Source organism: Tetrahymena thermophila (genome assembly GCF_000189635.1).
Source record: "Tetrahymena thermophila SB210 genomic scaffold scf_8254803, whole genome shotgun sequence".
NCBI lineage: Eukaryota > Ciliophora > Oligohymenophorea > Hymenostomatida > Tetrahymenidae > Tetrahymena > Tetrahymena thermophila.
In genome coordinates, this window is record NW_002476559.1 from 2,152,564 (window position 1) to 2,174,797 (window position 22,234).

At 28.3% G+C, this 22,234-nt stretch overlaps 1 protein-coding gene across 1 annotated transcript; it reads left to right on the top strand. All coding sequences in view use genetic code 6, as the record gives it.

Moving 5' to 3' along the window:
• Nucleotides 1–312: 312 nt before the first annotated feature.
• Nucleotides 313–21,994, top strand: TTHERM_00024320 (chromosome condensation regulator repeat protein; the record flags this gene model as incomplete). Its single annotated transcript, XM_001008518.2, has 14 exons — nt 313–424; nt 552–722; nt 849–966; nt 1,053–1,099; nt 1,351–1,530; nt 1,794–2,366; nt 2,423–2,843; nt 2,903–3,273; nt 3,689–18,078; nt 18,132–18,351; nt 18,409–19,016; nt 19,116–20,262; nt 20,346–20,861; nt 20,916–21,994. The coding sequence occupies 14 exons, from the start codon at nt 313–315 to the stop codon at nt 21,992–21,994; spliced, it is 19,953 nt and encodes a 6,650-aa protein (XP_001008518.2).
• Between the last annotated feature and the right edge of the window lie 240 nt (nt 21,995–22,234).

Here is a 22,234-nt window from a genome sequence, read left to right on the forward strand (position 1 = left end):
AGCGAAAAGATTCATATTCGATTAAAAGCTGAATCATCCTATTGATATTTACCCATCTATTTGTTTATTTTGAGAATTGGTGTAATAATCATCCAATTTAGTTAAGATTAATTAATAACTAATTAATTCAGAAACCAATATGCGGAAGATTTTAAAAAATATCTTTGCTTTTGTTTAATCATTTGTCAATCGAACTGGTTTGAAAGTTTTTATTATACAAAATTTATATATAAAAGCAATTAAAACAAAAATTATAAATATACTTAATAATTAATTATAAGAGGAAGGAAGAATAATCAAGCAAGCAAGGTTATGTATTCAACTTAATAATAAAAAGACTATCCTCTAGAAAACTCCAATCAAGGTGCCACCCGCACATTCTTAGATTAAATAAAATTAAGCAGTCACATTATTTATCTAACAAGTAATTTTTTAATTTTAAGACCAGCAAAAAGCCATGTTTGATTCATTAACTTGACAATATTTCATAGATTTTCTATGCATTTGCATTTAAGAGTTTTAAGTGAGAAAATGATTTATTTAATAAATAGATGACGGATGGTCCTGGAATTTAGGAGATTAGTTAAAAGACAATAAAAGATTAGAATAAGAATAAGATGTTAATGAACTATTTATTACATAGCCAATAGAATTAGAAGGAATTAAAAATAGCAAAGTTGTCAAACTTTAAGCAAATAGGACAGTACAGATTGCACTTACTGGTAAATATATAATCTTTTTTTTTTTTCATCTCTACTAACATCACTACTTTGGAGTTCTTTTCTAAAGACAGTAGTTAGTTGTATTAAGGCTAAACTAAAGAACTAACTTATCTATTAAAATTTTAGAAAGCGGTAAGGTTTATGTCAAAGGTAGCGATCGCAACTCAACTGGTATCTTAGGATTAGGAGAAGATGTATAGGAATCAAGGGAATTTAAACAAATTGCAGCATTTTAAAATAAAAAGTAAGATGTTTATAATTAAGAGTATAAAATGATCAAACATAATTTGTTGTATTAAAGTCTGATCCTTTCATTTTTTATAAATATAGAATCAAATAAATATCTCTTGGTCTCAACCACGCTGCTGCAATAGATGGTAGATTTATTTTTTATTCTTATTTTTAATAAAGGGCAAGTAAATTTTAATACTTTGAAATAAAAAATTTGATGCTAATTGTTAAATTTTCTATTAAATATCAAAGAGTTGAAAAGTGAATTTATTAAATAATTTGCTTTTTATTATTTGCGCATTTTAAAAATTTGATTGAAAAAATAAAATTTCAAATTTGATTGATTGCTCTTTAAAAAATTCCTTTTATTATAATAAATCAAATAATATATAAATAGACTCTGATAACCTTTACATTTGGGGCAGTGGGTCTAATGGATAACTTGCTAAGGTGAATTCATCCACTGAGAGTGTCAAAGAAATGTCATTTAGTCTTCCCAGTAGAGTCGAACTAGAGGAAATGATCAACAATGTCAAAGATGTCATTTGCAATCACACTTCTACCACAGTTCTTACAAGTAATAGAATGAATCCATCAATATTATTTATTATATAAGCAAATTTAAATATCTTTTTATAAACTTTAAACTTTTATTAGATTTTTTAAATTTTTGAAAGGTTTATGAAAACTAATAATTTAATTTATTCTAAAAAAAACTTTATATCTTAATTGATATTTAAGGTTGATTAATTTAATTAAAATTAATAACTTTTTGTGTTTTTGATCATTTTAAAATTATTTTAAAGAATTATTGGACATATTTTTTTCAATTAAATATAGAGAACGGATTAATTTTTATACTTGGAGAGTACACTTAATTAGTTGAAGAAAAAGATTAAGCTTAAGAAATTAAGTAGATATGGTCAAAATCATAAAGCCAAAAGGATGTAAATAAATAACAAGCAGGTGGAGCAAATCAAAAAAAATAGCAAGAAGGAGGCTCACCAAAATTAAACTCTAAAAAGAAATAAAAAAATTAGATTTAGTATAGTTGGCAAACTTTTGTTAAAGTTATCACTCAAGGAGAATGGGGTGGATGTGCTTTAACCAAAAAAGGAGATATTGTATTTTTTAATAAGTTTTTTTAAACTGAGAAGTTAGGAGGAAAATCATAATTCACAGATGTTTTTGCAAACAAAGAAAAAATGTTTGCTCTCCAAAGCGATTCCTTGTTAGAATGGGATTTTGGATTTATATTAAAAAATGGATTCTTTTAGAACAATAAACGCACTAATATTGATCGTAAATTGGATGTTAAATTTTATCCTCCAAAAATTCATTAATTTACTCAGAGTGTTAAATAGGCAAAATTGGTTTTATCTTAAAATAATTCATAAGTTGCTCTTAATGTCGGTAAATAGTTAACCCTTATATTCCTTTCAACTTATAATTTTTATTTATATAACAAGAAACCGATGGAGGCGATGTCTTTGTTGAGAAAAATAATATTTTCTCTCAAAATAGACAGAGAAATAATTCTGATTTATCAAATAAGCTTAATAGCAGCTACATGCTAAATGCTAGTTAGAATCGTTTAAATAATATTAATTAGTCTATGTTTTCTAACAATCTCCCAAGAGGACTCTAGTCACCATCTTCTTTCTTAGGTACTAGTGGTGAATACAAACATAATTTTTTTAGTCCAGAAAGTAGCGATGTTTATTAAAAATTCTTAGCTGCAGGAAACAATGCTAATATAGCTACTTTACCATATAGCAGTGGTAAAGGATTTTTAGGAACCCAAAATGATTCTGGTAAGAAAAGTTATCTAAACTTTGGACTTAACACATATAGAAACAACAACATGAATGATAACCATTTCAAATAAAAGTAAAATCTAAACAATTACTGACACATTTTTATTTATTATTTATAAATTTACTCATAAGTAATTTGGCTGGTGCTGATTTTGAAAAAAGAATAAATTAAGAAATGAGAAGATTAAACTAAAACACTTATATCCCTTAAATGCATGATAAAAGTATTGATTATTAAGGTAAGAGAGTGAATACTGATGAAAGCTATATGTTCGAAGAACTTTAACTCCCTTCCAGACTAAAAACTCTTACAGATTTACACACATAAATAGGCAGTCATTTCAGAGAAAGAGTACATGAGGTTCAATCTACCATCAATAAAACTGCCTATAACAAGCGCCATGGATTCTCTCCTTTAAAAAACAACTATTAAAATTAAGAAACAATCAATCCCTCTAGGTCTAAATTAAGAATTGAAAGTTACCAAAAGGGAAATCAATAAGGTATTAATTATCATATTAAAATTAAAAACATAAATCATAATCATGTTAAAAATAAAATCACTATTATGAATAGTTATTATTTACAAAATGTAGAGAAATAAGTAAATAAGTAAATGAAACAAATAAATTACTTTTTCATTTTTAATATTTGAAATATTTTATTAATTCTAAGCTATTGATAATCCATTTGCATAGTTATTTTTTTTGATTTTCTCTAAATTAATCTAGAAAATAAATGTTTCATTTAAATAAAAAATAGCATTATTATTTTTAGGTATATTATGAAAAAGGATAAATAATATTTTTATAACAAAGACATAAATCTTTTTTTATTTAATTAAATAAGATTTTATCTAATAAATATTATTTAAAATCAAAATGAAATTTATTTAAAAATATTTAAATATTTTAATAGTATTTGAGTCAGATGAATAAGGAAGAGTAAAAAGAAGTAAACTTATGACTGCTGGTGAATTTGATTAGAAATGGAAAGAACTTAATAGAAAATCTCAGTCAAAAGGAAAACATATTTAGACTTACAAGAGCAGTAAAGACTTGAACTATTTCCTTCAATTAATTCAATCTGGTAAAAGCCACTTTGATTTATATGAAAAGAATCACCATAGTACACCACCAAAGGGTAATCGCGACACCAGTTTCTTTGCTAATACAAAATATGGTTATAATGATTACTAAAGAGGTTTTAGTCCAGATAAGAATAACAACTGGAGTCCTCTTACTATAAGTCGTGAATAATATAATTAACTTAAGCAATAAAAGGCTTCTTTCTTACAATAGTGGTAAAGTGCAGGTAATGACAAATTCAAACAGGAACAAGTTTTAAAAAATAATAACTAATTTATTGATAATTGGATGAACTTCAATAACTATTATGACAACTAAAATAAAAGTTCTTCTAATTTGGGAAATTCCTATTATGATGATCCATACACAGGAAGTCTTCTTTCTAAATCTAGGTCTAATCCTTTCTACCAAAACTTTTAACAATAAATACATGCAAATGATAAATTAAATATTTTTGGAGGATTAGGAGAAGGTAAGTATAATGGTGGGTTTGCAAGAGGTGCAAGTAATAATAGATAAGTAAGTAGCCATCACAGAAATAATTCATCAAACTTAAATCATAGCATTTCTGCCTTAAGTGGAAGTTAATTGAATATTGGATCAAGAAACTAATTAAAATAAATTTAATTTATTGATGCAAATGGAATGAAAATTAAATTGCCTCAAAATTAGCCTATTAAAAGTAAGAATAACCTTAATGAATCTGTTATTAGCGGTAGAAGCAACAACAAAGTTCTTAATGATTCTATTCATGCTGCAAGCGAAAGAAAGATTCGTATGCTTGATAATAAGAATGATTTTGAAAAGCAATGGGATGCCCTAAATAAAAGCAGGGATAAATCTAGAGAAGAATATTTAAACAGATCTCAAAAATCTAATTCTAGGAACAATTCTTTTTATTCTGATTAGAAAGCAAATAGATCAAGAAGCAACTCAAATACAGGAAGCTAAAGAAACTTCGATAAATAAAATAATTCTTCTATTGCTTATCAAAAGTAGGTTGTACCTAGCTCTTTCTTAGGAGGCTTATAGGACCCTACATAACGCGGATAGAGCTATTTCGATGCTCTTAAACCTATAAACACAGAAGGATTAGAAACTAATTCTGTTTTTTCAAGCAAACCTCATGGATTACCTAAATACAATTAAAGTATTAACAACTCAAAAAACCTTACAAATTAAAGTAAAGAATATGTACCTTATTAAGGTGATCATAATTTCTAGCTAGATTTCAACCAATTAGGAAGTCATAATAATTAGTCTCCTAGATTCCATTAAAACAGACATTAATACATTTAAAATAGCCCTGAAAGATTAAACAGAAGTTATGATCCTAATCTTTCTAATTCATATCAACAGTTTAAATCAAGGAGAGGTAGCTTCGGCTTGGAATCTGAAGAATAAGATCTTAATCAAAATAAATCCTCATTTGCTACTGGAGGTAATTTCTCTCAGAATAGAAATAATTCAACTGAAAGGAGATACAAGGATCTTTAAAGTTAATTTGAAAGCCAGCTCTCTGAAAATTAAAAACTTAAAGATATGTTAAAAAAATAAGAAGAATAAGATAAGAGAGCAAATAAAAAAACAGCAGAAAGATAGAAATCTAAGAAGGATGGAAATACTGTTTTGACTGAGGGAAGCATGAATTTAAGCAGCTCTGAAAATGAATAAGGATAAGATGATAATATTGACCCTTCTTTGTTATCTAAGGAAGAGTTATCAAAAAGATAAAGAAGAGAGGAGAGAGCACTTTAGTAAAAGCAAAAAAATAACAGCATACCTGATATTTAAAATGATGAAGATGAAGAGCAATTAGGTTTTGAATTCAATAATTCTAAGCCATAAAATATGTAAAAAAGTTTACGTTAAATGTAGCCTGGTAGAAGTCATTCAAATATTAGTGATAAGGACAGTTAGAATAACATCCCATAAGAGAGCAAAAAGATTAAAAAAATAGTTGGGTATGATAAAAATGGTAAGGCTATTCTTGAAATAGTTGATGAAGAAGATGAGGATGTTAAAAGAAAGAATAATAAAGATTAAAAACAAAAAGATAGACTGTCTGAAAAAATTGTAGGTTATGAGGAAGATGGAACACCAGTAATAGAAGAATCTAGTGGAAAAATTGTCTAAAAAGTAATTGGATAAGATGAAAATGGCTAGCCAATAACTATTGATGTCTTTGAAGATGATGAAGACAGCTTAAAAAAGAGTAAGAGAAAACAATAACCAGGATAAGAAAATGTCATCCAAAAAGTGGTAGGTTTTGATGACTAGGGAAGACCTATAATTTAAGAAATTGTTCTAGATTAAAATGGAAACTAGTAAAATATAAATACAAGAGGTTTCCTCTCAAAAGACGAAGTCCTTTCTGAACCAGAAGCAAAGCTTATGGAAAAAATAATAGGATTTGATCAGAAAGGGAAACCAATAGTTCAATAAATTGTTGCTAAAGTTGTTAAGAAAGTAATTGGTTACGATAAATAAGGTAAACCAATAATAGAAGATATTTTAATAGAAAATGATGAAAATGGAGAATAAATTAAGAAAAGTTAATAATTAACAAACTCTGCAGAACCAGCAAAAGAAACTTTCTAAAAAGTTGTCGGCTATGACAGCAAAGGAAGACCTATTGTTGAAGATGTCTTTGTAGATGAAGACGGTGTCTTGAGATCAGTTAAAAATACAGCAACTCCTAAGGATGTTTCAGAGAAAATAATAGGATATGATAAGAAAGGAAAGCCAATTGTAGAATAAATTTAAGCAAAAATTGTTTAGTAAGTTGTTGGCTATGATAGATCTGGAAACCCTATTGTTGAGGAAATTTTAGTATAAGAAACTGATCCAAAAAATAAAAGTTAATAAGGAGCTGGCTCTTAACCAATTTAGAAAATTGTAGGTTATGATAAAAATGGAAAGCCTATTGTTGAGGAAAGCACTGGAAAAATTCTTTCCAAAGTGGTGGGCTATGATAAACAGGGAAGACCTATTGTAGAAGAAATATTTGTTGATGATGAAGATTTAAAAAAAAATAAAAATAAAGGAGCTGCAGGTAATGATGAAGATGATTAATTGAGAGTCATTTAAAAAGTTATTGGTTATGATGAAAAGGGCAGACCAATTGTTGAAAAAGTTGTTTTAGATTAAAACTAAGATTAAAAGCCTGAATATATTCAAATTGAATAAATAATTGGATATGATAATAAGGGCAACCCTATTGTTGAAAGCAAGGCTGCATAAATTATGAAGTAAATTGTCGGATATGATGCTTAAGGGAATCCTATAATTTAAGATGTGTTAGAATACGAAGAAGATATTAAAAAGCGTCGTCCAGGTATGGATAATAGCTAAACTTTCCAAAAGGTAGTAGGTTACGATCAAGATGGAAAGCCTATCATTGAAGAATCTCAAGGAAAAATTATACAGACTATTGTTGGTTATGATAAAAACGGATAACCTTTGATAGAAGAAATATTTGTAGATAACAACGACTTAAAAGCAAAGAATTTAGATGAATATAATCCATAAAGTTAAGATAGAGTTGTTCAAAAGGTTGTAGGTTATGATAAATAAGGAAGACCCTTAATTGAAAAAGTTGTAATTAGCAACGAAGCTAGGGAATCCCCTAAGATTTAAAAAATGTAAAAGGTTGTTGGATATGATGATAATGGCAATGCTGTTGTTAAGAACACTAAGGCTTAAATTACAAAGTAGGTTGTTGGATATGACAGCTAAGGAAATCCAATTATTGAGGAGGTTTTAGAAGATGAACAAGCAGTATTAAATAAGAGATAAGGAATCGACTAATCTAAAACTTTTGAGAAAATTATTGGCTATGATATCAATGGAAAACCTATAGTTGAGGTTTCTTAGGGTAAAATTATTTAGTAGATTGTTGGTTATGATGAAAAGGGAAGACCAATTATCTAGGAGGTCTTTGTAGATAATAAAGATTTAAAATAAAGTGACGATGTAAATAAAAGCTAGTCTAGAATTGTACAAAATGTTGTTGGATACGACAAAGATGGAAGACCTCTAATTGAAAAAGTTATTGTTAATTAAAATAAAGAAGAAACTCCTAAGGCTTAAATTATTTAAAAAGTAGTTGGGTATGATGGTAAAGGATAACCTATAATCGAAAATACTAAAGCCTAAATTACTAAACAAATTATTGGGTATGACTAACAAGGAAATCCTATTATTGAAGAGGTATTAGAAGATGAAGATTAGATAAAGAAGAATAAGAAAGGACTTGACAATGGATAAACAGTATAAAAAATTATTGGATATGACTAGAATGGAGAACCAATTGTAGAATTGTCTTAGGGTAAAATCATCCAGAGAGTCGCTGGTTATGATGAAAATGGAAGACCTATTATTGAAGAGATATTTATTGATAATAAAGATTTGGTTCAATAAAACTAGAATTTGCCTAGAGTTATTTAAAAGGTTGTAGGCTACGATTAAGAAGGAAGACCTTTGATAGAAAAAATTATTCATGATGGAGATCAATAGGAGGAACATCAACTTTAAAGGATATAGAAGGTGATTGGATATGATGAAAATGGAAAGCTAATTACTAAAAACACAGTGGCATAAATTTCTAAATAAATTGTTGGTTATGATAGCTAAGGAAATCCCATAATCGAAGAAGTCTTACAAGATGAAGAGGAAATTAAGAAACGCAAACCAGGATTTGACAACGGATAATTGATTGAAAAGATTGTTGGGTATGATAGTAATGGTGAGCCTATTATTGAAATATCATAGGGTAAAATAATCTAAAAAATAGCTGGATATGATGAAAAAGGTAGACCAATCATCGAAGAGATATTCGTAGATAATAAAGACTTACAACAAAAAGAAAAGAATGTAGCAGCCTTTATAGATTAAGGAAGAGTTGTTTAAAAGGTGATTGGCTATGATGCCAATGGCAGGCCAATCATTTAAAAAACTGTTGTGTTTAATGATCCAAAAGATTCAAATTAATCTCAATACTAAACTTTGGAAAAGGTTATTGGAGTTGATTAGAATGGAAAGCCTATTATTGAAAAAGTTTAAGGTAAAATTACAAAATAGCTGATTGGATATGATAGCCAAGGAAGGCCTATTGTTGAGGAAATATTGGAAGATTAACATGATCTTAAAAGAAAAGCAGCTTAAAACTAAACAATTCAAAAGGTAGTAGGATATGATAAAAATGATAATCCCATAATTGAAGAGGTCAAAGGCAAGATTGTGTAAAAGGTAGTTGGTTATGACGATTAAGGCAGAGCAATAGTGGAAGAAATTATTATTGATGAAGACAACTTGAAGAAAAATAGGTCTAAGTCAAATTAGAAAGGAAGATATATTAATAAGATAGATCACTATGATGAACATGGAAGACCTGTAGTTCAAAAGGTATTTGTTGCTGACGAAGAAGCCAGTACAGCTCCTATTCACTCTGTTGAGAAAGTTATTGGTATAAATGAAAAAGGAGAACCCATTATTGTTAAAAGTAATGCTACAATAACTAAATAATTTGTCGGATATGATAATTAAGGAAATAAAGTATTTGCTGATGTCTTAGTTGATGATAATAAGAAGGCTGAGTAAGATTAAGTATAAACAATTTAAAAGATTGTTGGATTTGATAAAAAGGGTAAGCCCATAGTAGAATAAGTTTTAGGTAAAATTGTTCAGTAGGTAGTTGGTTATGATGATGAAGGTAGACCAATAGTTGAAGAAATTTTGATAGACTAAGACGAATTAAAGAAAAGTAAAAATTAAAGATCTCAAGAGGGAGGTAGGTATGTTTAAAAAGTTGTAAGCTATGACGAAAATGGTAGACCAATAATTGAAAAAATCTTAGTTAACGATCAAGCATTAGCAGCTGTTACTCCTCCTGTTCAAGTCTTTGAAAAGGTTGTAGGTGTTGATAGTAACGGAGACCCAATAATTGTTAAGAGTAAGGCTTGTATCTCAAAATAAATCGTTGGCTATGATTAAAATGGAAATCCTATTTTTGAAGATATTTTAGAAGATGAAGATTAGATAAAAAGAAAGGCCAATTAATAAGGCTAAGGTGTTCAAGCTATTTAAAAGGTTATTGGCTATGATAAAAATGGAGAACCAATTACTGAAGAATGTATTGCCAAGATTGTTTAAAAAGTAGTCGGATATGACGATAGTGGTAGACCAATAGTTGAACAAATTCTTATTGAAGAAAGTGATATTTAAAAAGAAAATAATCTTAATGACTAATCAGTTAGAATAATTTAGAAGGTTGTTGGCTTTGATAATCAAGGAAGACCTATTGTTGAAAAGATTGTTGTCGATAATGGAGAGTAGCAAGGTAAAACTGTAGAAAAACCAGTTAATAAGAAAATAGTTTACGATTAAAACGGAAAGCCTAAATTAGTTGCTTCTCAAGAAGGTAAAATAACAAAGCAAATTGTTGGATATGATGACTTTGGAGTACCTGTAATCGAGGAAATTCTTGAAGATTAAAACTCTAGAACTTAATAACCATAGATTATGGAAAAGATTATTGCTTATGACAAAAATGGAAATCCTATAATTGAATAATGTTTAGGAAAGATTGTTTAATAAGTTGTTGGCTATGATAAAAATGGTATTCCCATAATCTAGGAAGTGTTAATTGATGAAGAAGATCTAAAGAGATAAGATTTAGTAGGAAGGGGATCTGCTTCTACTAATGGAAGAATCATGTAAAAAGTTGTTGGTTATGATAACTAAGGTAGACCAATTATTGAAAGAATTTATGTTGAGCAAGATGATCGCAAAAACATAGAAAAAGGCAAGAAAAACAAGAGTAATTTCTTGTAATAAGATGAAGAAGAAATAGCTTCCGATTTTGATAAAAAAAGATAAAATGCCAGCAAAAATAATTCTTTAAATAAAAGCTAGCCTATCAATTTTGATTTATAAGAAGAGCTTGAGAGTTAGCTTAGAAAGGAAATAGAAGATCTTAGCTCTCGTCATAGTGACTTGAAAAAATCATAGAATTTGACATATTCTTCTATTGATCATAATTTATCTTAATCACCTGAAAAGAAAAGAAATAAAGACTCTGCTTTAATTTAATAGGAAAAATTAGCTGAAGAATAGCGCTAATAAGAAGAGATGCTAAAAAGATTATAATAAGAGGAGATGGAATAGTAAAGAATCATGGCAGAATAGGAATAACTATAAAAGATTCAACAGTTAGAAAAGTAAAAAATGTTTGAAAAATAATAGTAAATTGTATAACGCTTAAGTTCTTAGACTCCTAAGTCTTAGAAAAACAATAACAGCCTCAGACTTAGTCAAGAAGTAAAGAAAAATAAATCAAATATTAACTTAGATAACAGCAGAGGAAGCTTAAACAACAGCAGAAGCAACACACCAAAAAGCAATTCTCTAAGATTTAGTGATATATGTAATAATTTCAATAATCAAATGAAAAAAACTCATTTAAATGAGCAAACAAAAGCATTAGAAAGAAATACTGGTCTTCGTATTAGTTAATATGCAGATTAAAATAGATCTAGAAGCAGTATTAATAACTCAAGAGGAAGTATGAATAACTCAAACATGCAAAGTAAATCTCCTGTCAATACAAAGAAATCTATGTTTTCTCCATTCCCTGATAACAATAAAAAGAGCAGCAATGACATCCTTCCTGATGAGTTGAAAAATTAACCTTATCATAATTTGAAAAAATCATAAGAATCTATCAATAAGAGCTTTAATGAAGTGAGTGATCCCAACTTTATAAAATCTCCCATTTCCCCTATATTACCTCCCTCTACTTAATAGTAAAAATAAAAAGCTCATTTCTTTGGATAGGCAGCTTCTATAGCTTCAGCAGTTTCTCCTTCAAACAAATCTCAAGGAGCCTATCTTAATCCTAACACTCCTAGTGTTAATTTATCTGAAACAAATTTCGAAGGTGGCATTCAACAACAAGGAGGAAACTTTAGCAACACTGGATAAGGAATCAAATCTCCTTTCCTTTCTCCAATTAATAGAACATCTCTTAATTCTCAAAAATAATCTATAGATTTCAAAAATAATTAATCTCCAAATAACACTTTCAAATAATAAAAGTCATAAAACCTTAGTGGAGCTCAAAATGATTTATCCCCTTCCTAGTAAAAGATTGCTTCAGAGCTTTCACCCTCTTAAAAACCTCCTATTGGACAACAAAAATAACCTAGCTAAAGAAGAGATAATGAATAACTTCAAAACTCTCAAAATACAAGAGACTCATAGAATTTATCTGCTCAATCGCCTTCTTTAGCTCAAAATGATAGAAACCTACTAATTAGACACGCAGTAAGCTAACAAGTTGATTAATCAGCTTCTTCACTTTAGAGTTCTTAAGTTAAAGATTTTCAACAATAAGGAAATTAGAAATCAAATATTTCAAGCTAACTTTAATAATAGCAATAATAGTAGTATTAAAATTAAGAAAGTTTATAGAAAAAGGGATCTTAAGATGATTTACGCTCAAGTGGGAATTAATTAGATTAATATTATCATTCATCTAAGCAGATAACTAAGTAGCCTTCTTAATAGGAATTAACAAAATAAAGTAAACAATCACAAGATGATAATTTATCATAATCTAAATAAATTTCATAATAATCTAATAACTCTACTAAATAATAAAAATCTATTGAAAAAAGTTTATCTAGAGATTCATCTTCCCCTATTACCAGATAATAAACTGCTTAAAATGCACAATCTAAATAAAATTCAATCAAAGAAAAGGATTCTAATAGTCCTAGCTCTTAAATGAAACTTAGTGGAACTTATTCTTTAAAGCAATCAGGAGATCTTAAAACCCAAAAACAACCAGGCATACTTACTATTGAAGATAATCAAGAAGAAATTGAATAATCTAATTCTTAAAATACAAAATAAAACAAATTATCAGTACAACCAATAGAAGCCCATAAGCGTCAATCATTTGGTATTTATGATTCTAACTCAAACGATGGAAATTTAAGTAGTAGAAAAACAACAGAAGTTCAACAATCACCAGTTTTTAATTAAAATGAATAAAAAATTATTTTTGCTCAAGATGATTAAATTGAAGATGATAATGAAGATGATCAAGATAATGATAGGGTTAAAAAACAAAAATACAGTCCTTCAAGTTAAATAGAAAAGCAATAATCTGATAATAATATTAAATAATCCTAGACAGTCTAAGATAAAAAATAATAATCTTAAAATCCACAAGATAAATCATAAGGAAATTATGGTAATTAAAAAAGCAAATAATCTAATCCTAGTTAGGATGAAATTTAACAATATGAAGATGAAGAAGTAGAAGAGTTAGAATTTGTTTAAAGCAGCAAAAATAATAACAATAGCAGAATTAAATAGAATAGAGAAGAAACACCAAAAGAGACTTAAAATGCTTAGAATGTTATTTAAAATGATGAATCAGATAATTTTGAGTAAGGATAAAATAAGTAAGTTACAAGAAGTAAATCTCCTCAGCAAAATAACTTAGGTTAATAGATGAGGCAGTCTTCTTCTTCTGTTAATTAAGATTAAACAAAATAATCATAAAATATATTAAAGGATTAGTAACCACAAAGAGGTAGAGATAGAGAAGATTAAAATATATAAAAAACATAAAATATCTCTAGAAGCAAATCTCCTTCATCAGGAAGTGTTTAAAATTAACAAATTAATAAGCAAGATAGCAGAGAAAATCCTACACAAAATATTAATAAATAAAGAAGCAAAGAGTATGAAACCTAAAACAATTCAATTAAATCAAGTAGCAAATCTCCTTAAAACAATCTTTAAAGATAGCAACTCTCTAAATAGGCTTCTAACTAGGATACTAGAGAAAATCCTATTCAGAATATCAGTAAATAGAGAAGTAATGATTTATAAAGTAAAGTAGTTTCTAATTTGTCAAGAAGCAAATCACCCTCAAGCAGCAGTGATGAAAACCAACAAATAAAGAGAGAAAAGTCTTTACTTAAAGATTAGCAAACATATAAAGGTTCCTAATAATAGTAGTAATAATAATAATCATCATTAGAAATTTCTTAATAGAATAAACCATAGTTGTAGGTTTAATAACAAAACTCCAAAGATTTAGAACAAGAAACCAATCAGCCTATTAAGGGAATAAATGCTGAGGAAAAGGAGATCACACCTTCTTCATAGAATTAGAACAAAGACTAAAAGTGGAAATTAGCTGAAAAGAAACAAGATGGAAAATAATCATTTGAGCAATTCAAAAAGTAGCTTAGCTAAAATAGCGCCCACACTCCTTAGAGTGTCAGCTCTCCTACTGATAAACCTAAGAATTTTGAAGATTATCAAAAATAGAGTTCTAAAAGAGATGAATCACCTTTAGAATAGAAGAAAGTTTAAGAAAGCACTAATTAAAGCTATATTTCAAGAGAAAAGCAAGCCTCATAATCTTCAAAACACTAATCTCCATCATAGAGAATACCTAGTGGAACTGCAGCTCAAAACAATAGCAAGAATAACACATAAGAAAATGAACTGATTGAATAGAATTAGAAGTTAGAATAAGAAGGTTTAGTGATTAGTGATGTTATTGATACTTAAGACCAGATAGAAACAAACAGAAATATTTCTGCTCGTTAAATTTTGAATACTTAAAACTCTAGACACGATACTTCTCCTATGCAAAGACACTAAAGTCCAAGCATAAGCTAGAATGTTACTCAAGAAGAATAAGTGAAAAGAAACTTACCTTAAAATTAATATCAAAGTGGAAACTAAGACAAGCAAGATGAAGCTATTCCTTCTTAAATTTCTTAAAAGAGAAGCGTCAGCCCCAAATAATTGAGCTAAAATTTGGAGTAATAGACTTAACAAGTTAATAGCAATAAGTTAAGAGATAGTGGTTTGATTTAATAGAAGCAAGTAGAGACTTCTTAACAAGGCTTGAAAGGTAAATACACACCTAGGTCAAGTGAATCATCTTCACCTCTAAATAGTTTTCCTAATTAGGCAAACTCAGATAGTGAAAATCTCCAATAATAATACAATGATGAAGCTTTGAAAATTGAAGATTTATAAAGCTCAAAATAATAAAGCTAAAGAGTTTAACAAAATAACCAAAAGGGAATTCAAAAACAGTCTAGTACTTCATCATCCAAAGAGAGGTAGAAATAAAATTTATAGGTTGATTCTAATTTAGAGCTACAAAAATAGAATTAGATTGTTGTTTCTCCTAACTTTTAACAAGGGCAAGTTATTTAATCACCTAATTTCTAGCAAGCTTAATTAACTTAGTCATAAACAGGTAAAGAAATTCTTCCTTTAAAACAATAAGGTAAATCAGGAAATATTTATGAAGAAGATTAATAGGGTAATGATTAAAGTGATGATTTTTCTTCTGACAATAGATTGTCGCCACTTGAATAAAAAAATAAAGATCTTATTAAAAATACTTAGAGCATACCAAAAAATAATCAAGCATCAACATTCAGCAATAATTCAAATAGATAGTCTCAAAACGAAGAAAGTTAACATTAAAGAGAACCATACTAGCAGTTAAAGTAAAATAGAACAGGTGAGTTCATATAATAAAACCAACAACCTTAAGTTACTCAAAACACTAATCGCACTTCTCGCTCTCCAAGTACATCTAGAGTCTCTCCTCATCAAGCTACTTAGCAAAATGTATCTCCAAAAATAAATAATAAACAAGGAGGATAAATGAATAACAATTAGTAAAAAAGCTCTCAGGTAAGCATCAGAGGAGAAAGATCAAACTTATCTCCCAGAATGAGTTAAGAAAATATTATAGAACAACAAAATGGTGATAGCTCTTTTGAATAAATAAATGAAATATTAAATGAAAAAAGAGAGTAAGTCTAACAATAATAAAAGAACACTGATAGAAACCGTATTGCAAGTATTGTATCTAATATGAATAATTCTTCAAATAACATCACTTAGTTAAATCCCACTGGTACTCTGAATACTTAAAATATACCTACAGTTTAAACATCCTACTCACCTCGCAGTTAGCATTAAGGTAGCCAAAATTACAATATTTACACTCAAGTGTAATAAGATGCAGTGATTTCACCTAGAATACAGTAAAATTCCTAGTAGAGTTTCAATTAACGTACCTCTAGAGGAAATTCTCAGACTAGTCTTCCTTTGATTCCTCCAGAGATACAAGATGAAAAGTATAGAGTTTTAAGGGAAAGTGCATTAGGAAGCATAGTTTAGAAGAAGGAGGAAAGAGATAGCTAAGTCTTCAATCTAGTTAAGAACTCTGGATATTCTTCACCTAATCCTTCTTTCCATTAGTAGGTATAAGAAGAAGAATTAAGACAATAATAATCATAAAATTTGAATAGATAATTTGAAGGTGAAGAAGAATCTAATTCAGATGTTCCTTCAAATCTTAGAAATAGCTTAAATTAGTAATCCATATATTCAACTGGTTTGCTTAAGCAAAACTCCCCTTCGAGAAAGATGTCAAATTCTTTATCTTAATTACAACAACAGCCATAGTAGATATTGAATGAATCTGAATTAACTGGAAATATTAACAATTCTAATTACACTGGAGGCTTTGAAAGTGCAAGTTAAAGCTAATCTGGAGTAAATAATCAAAACGCTGCTCTTGCTAAGGAAATTATGCGTAGAAGTGCAAATCTGAGAGACTAAGAAAAATTAATTCATAAAGATAAGGATAAATTCTTATAAAAGAGTAGCCGCAGCAATAGCTAGAATAGCAATTCGATTCATCAATCTTTACAAAGTCCTCAACAGAATAATGTAGTTTTCAACTCATAAGTTGGACAAGTTAGTGCAATTCTTGATGAAAGAAGCTAAATTTCTGGTGCAGCATTTATGGGCAGCTAATCTATCCCTTTTAATGACAACAGCTAAGTTTTTGCTAATCAAGAAAATTTGCATTCTCAAAACTTAAAAAATTCTCAGAACCAGCAATATGCCTAACACCCTCTTCAACAAGCTATTCAAAACATAGGAGGTTCCATAATAGAAAGATAAGAACTTCAAAATGAAAGTAACAACTTTACTACTCTTACTCAATCAGGAAATAAGTAAGCTATTCCTAGAGTTCATTCAAGAAATGTATCTAGATCAAATGTAGCTTTAGAGAATGATCAGATCTAAAGTAATGACCAAACAAGTCAAAATGAACAAGAAGAAATAGATCCAACTAATATCTATCAAGCATATCGCATGAAAAATCCAAGATCTTCATCAAGCATAGGATAAAATATATCTCCTAAAACATACGTAGAGCATGCAAATATGAATTAAGCAATCTAAGAGTAGCAATATATAGAAAAGGTATAAACAATCAATGAAGAATAGAAAAGACTTTAAAATTTAAAGCAATAAGAGTAGTAATACAATCCGAATGCTTAATAATCTAGCAATGATTAAGTATATGAAAATTAATCTGGTTAATTTGCAGGAAATAATTAAGATAATAAACAGAGTAATAATGTTGATATCAGCTCTGATGAAGAATTAGATAAAGAATATGCTACAATTGAAGAAGCACAATAAGCTCTGATGAGAAGCTAACAACGAAAGTTAGAAAAATTTTAAAATAAGAAATAAGAAGCACAGTAGAGAAAGGATTCGGATGAAATTTTGTTTTATTCAGGAATTGAAGAAAGTTAAAGAGCAAAACAGGATCATATTTCTCACAAAGAACATGAAGATTGGCTTAGAAAATAAGAAGTTATAGAAAAAGAATAATACAAACAAAAATAATAACAAATGCTAAAAGAGTAGCAAAATAAACAAAAAACACCCTAGTAATAACTTTATGATCATCATGATGACTAATTAGAGAGCTAACTACACCAGTAAGCTGAATAATATCTATAAAATACTTATGGTGATAAACTTAATCTCAATCAAAATAGCAACAATTAAAATAAAGATAGATTAAACAAGCAATAAGATAAATCAGCTAATAATTCTTAGAATCCATTATCTAATTAAGGACTTGGAAGCGATCAAAAATCTTCAAGTCTTTAAATTTCTCAATCTTAAAATAAAAATACTTCTTCTGAAATAACATTCCTAAATAGCAACTAAGATAACTCAGGTCATAAAGATGATAAAGAAATTTAAAGCGCTACATTTGCAGTCTAGAGCAATAACTAACAAGCCAGCTCACCTATTTAATAAAAAGAAAAATAAAATTCTCATAAGCAATAAGTAATAATTTTTTTAGTGAAAATTTTAAATTAATATTTAAACTTTAAAAGTAGAATGAAGCTGTTCCAACATTTGGTGATTATGATGGTTCTTCCCAAAGGTCGACATCTAGGAAAAACTCTTTAAATCAAAATAACAATGAAAGCAAGTTTAAGTAGGAAGATTAGAACGAATCTTAAGCTTAGAGAGACTTCAGTCGCAAAAATAGCTAGCAAAACGAGCAATTCAATCAAAGCAGACAATAGCAACAAAAATAAAATGAAAATCTTTTAGGTAATTTAAAATTTTTAAAAATCTATTTTTAATACTATTTAAATTAAAAATATTAAGATGACGATTTTGTTTACTTGAGCAATAGTAATCAAATTAAGAAGTCACCTCCTGGTAGCATTTATTAAATAATTGAAAAGTAAAAGCAAGATATTGAATAAAATAAATAAATGTCAGAGTAAAATAAGAAGGCAACATTATTACCTGTTCAGTAAGGATAAAAGTTATCATTTTAAGATTACAAGAGCTAACAAAACCCTAATTAATAGCATAAATAATCACCTACTTTTAATTAAATGCCCTAGGAAGAATAGGATTAAAATAGCAATAAACAGCTTGGTAGCTAGCATAATTACAACAACTCTGTTACAACATGCTAATTCAATAATCCAGTTAGCCTTCAAAATTCTTAATTAGGAATTGAACCTCACTCAGAAGATCCTCAATACGATTTAGATTTATTCCGCATTAAACCTAACCAAAATAAATAACGCTAAGAGAATTCCAAACAAGAGTTTGGTAGAGAATCTTTTGGTAATAATAATGAAGGAGATATTCTTTCTGATGAACAGATCATACAAAATTTCAATGAAAATATTGCACCAAGAGCAATAAATAAGTAATTACCTCCAAACTCCAACAGCAGCAGAGGCAAAACAATCGCTCAAGTAAAATTTGATTAATGAATTTTTCATTTTTTTTAGTGTTAAAAAAAATAAATATTTATTTATGAATCATTAATTTATTGAAAAATAATAAATAAAAAGGCATACGAAGAATCTAGTGAAGCACACAACACAAGCTATTACTCTTAACACTTTTAGAAAACTGAAGAGAGTTTAGATGACAACAGCATTCAAAATTATAGTTAGTTTAGACCTTTCTATGATAAGGCTTAAGGAGATGAATCTAGTGCAATCAATATTAATTACACTCCTGATAAATAAAATGCTTCTAGAACTCAGTTTAGTGCAAATCAATTCTAGACTAGCTACTATTAATCTCCATCAATGAATCTTAGCAGAGGTTATAAATAAGCCTCATTGGATCCTTTATAGATATAAGGAAATCGCTAATAATTAGAACAATTAATTGCTTCGTAAAGAGCTTAAACTGAAAGAAACTTCCATCACTCAGCCAGCTTGAATGATAATAAGAGTAAGGGCTTTTAGAGCGATAGAAATGAAAATGAACACAAATCTTTTGGAGATTATAAGAATCAGAAAACAAGAGATCAAGTAATAGCTGAATTATATCAAAAAGAAGTAGGACAAATGTAATAAAATGTGCTTTAAAAGATTTATGATCACAGCAAAGACATCAGCTAATCTTTCTCTAAATCTAGAGGTTCTGATATCAATTACAATCCTTTCTTAAAGTCTACATCAAACCAAAAAGATATGTCTATTTTAGATAAGTCTATCTTCAATAAGCTTAGCAGTGAAAAACAAATATGTGTAGTTATTGCTATGAAATTGGAAAAGTTCCAGCTTAAGAGAAAGTTCCATGCTTTTTAGAATATGAAAGTTAAAACTTAAATGGCCACAAAAAGAGAAAGTTTTTCAAACATGCACTTTAGACAAAAGTAACAGATAGCTAAAGTAATATATTAGACATTATAAAACAACTTGAAGAAACAATACTTGGATTTCTTTATTAGACTCAGAAAGAATTTAATCCTTCAAAACGTTAATATGGGCTAATATTCCTAACGTTCCTAACAATAAATAAATAGCTAAGACTAAATTGATTTTAAAAATCTAACAAGGGAACAGTAATTCCTCTACCACTCAATCGGTCACTTCTCTAAAACAATAAATAAACTCAAACAAGGAAGATTGAGAAATGCATTCGACCAAATCTTATATTCCTATAGTTCACTGCGTCCAACCATAGATTAGAATTAGTTCTTCTGTAAATTTTAGATAAATTTTAAAATTGATTTCATTTTTTTTCTAATGCTAATTTTTGATTAACTTTTTTTTATAATTTGCTAGTGTCCTAAAGAAATTAGAATTTGAGATAGCCTATTTTTTACACTGATGGTAATGAGGTATCTGACCCTTAGACTCCAGAAAGAAAATCAAGATCAATGAAGAATAATAAGGGTTTACAAAGAGCTACATCTGACAGTCCTGAAAGACTTGCAAAGATTTAATAACAAGTTAGAAACAGCTAAAAACAAAACTCTTTCAAATAACCTCTCTAACTTCATAAAATGAATGAAGATGAACAATAATATTAATAAGATAATAATAACTAATCTTTTTCTGAAAACCAAGCAAATAATGAACCATTTAATTACAGCAACAAATAATCTCAGTAATTAGGAAGTCAAATTGAAAATCTTTACTTCTCAAAGAAGACTACTGATTCGCAGGCATCAATCAGATAGATTTATAACCTCAATGACCACTCTAAAGGCTATAAATTCCAGATGAATGAGTTTGAGTCAAACTTAGAATCTCCTCATGATAGAAACACAGAAGACAATGACTACAGACCTCAATATGGTAAATAATTTAAATTAACAAATTTAAAGTTTTTATACTAAATAATTAATAAAGCTCCTGCTTATGCTGATCCTAAAGAGTTCTAGCCAGACACTCAATACATTCGCAATTTGAGTTAAGATGATTTACTCTTGATTGAAGAGCTCTATAAAAATAACAATGCTAATCCTAACTTGCTGCGTCCTCTCACTGGATCCTAATACTAACAAAAACACTAATCTCATGGTAGTAGAATGGATTACAGCGATTTTGATCAACACTCTTAACATAATGAATAAGAAAAGCACTAATTTGAGAAATATCTTAACTAATTCAATCTTAGTATGAGCCAAAACTAGTCTATATCTCACACTCCTTACTAGTAACCATACTAAAGCAACAATTTAAGAAATTCTGCTTCATTAAAATAACATAATTTACAGAATCTTTACAATGTTTAAATTGCAGATTATTAAGTAGATGATGATAACTCCCTAAATCAAGGTGAGCCCCACCATATGTAAAACTAACAGTTCCAACATTCTTACACCCTCCCAACTGAATAAATGAAGTTACTAAACTAAAGTTAATAATACGCCTTTATCCCTGAAAGTCTTTAACCTGGTTACATGCATAAGTATGCCAATAAGCTTCTAAAAATCCCAGCAATAGTTAACTATACAGACTTAAGATCGAGTATGACTGGTGATAAAAAAATGAATGAATAAAGCTTAAACAATCCTCCTGCTTAATATCTTCCAGGTTATGAAAAAGTAATAAACGCCCAGAAACAAGCTATAGCAAAATCTTTTAAGAAATTGCATAACGAAAAAGTAACTGGTAAAGAAATTTCTCTCAACCCCAACTAATCATTAATGAACAGCACTAGCGTTTTATCTCCTAGTTAAAGAGGATTAATGTCTTCTTAATCTATGTATATTACAAACCTAAACTAAAGTTCCTATCAGTCTCCAAGACAATCGATGGTTGCAATGAATGCATCAAACAGATTGTATGGTATTGCAGTATAAAAGCAGTAATAACAACAACAATAGTAATAAAGCTAATAGCAATCTACAACTGGCAGTAAAAGATTGATATCTCCAGATAATAAATCTTACTCCTTAAGGAGATCTGGTGGCTAATTTAATTGAGCAAATTTAACTTAATAACTTTAATTTGTAATTAAAAAAATTAGTTTCATTTATTTTAAAATTAAAATTATTTATTTACATATACATTTTGAAGTAAAAGCTGAATATTTTTATTTATATATAATATATAATTAATCTTTTGTTTAATATTGTTTTAATTATTCAACAAATCTATTTGCTTTAATTATTTTAATTTTGAAAGATACATAAATAATCTAATTAATACCTTTTAATCAAATT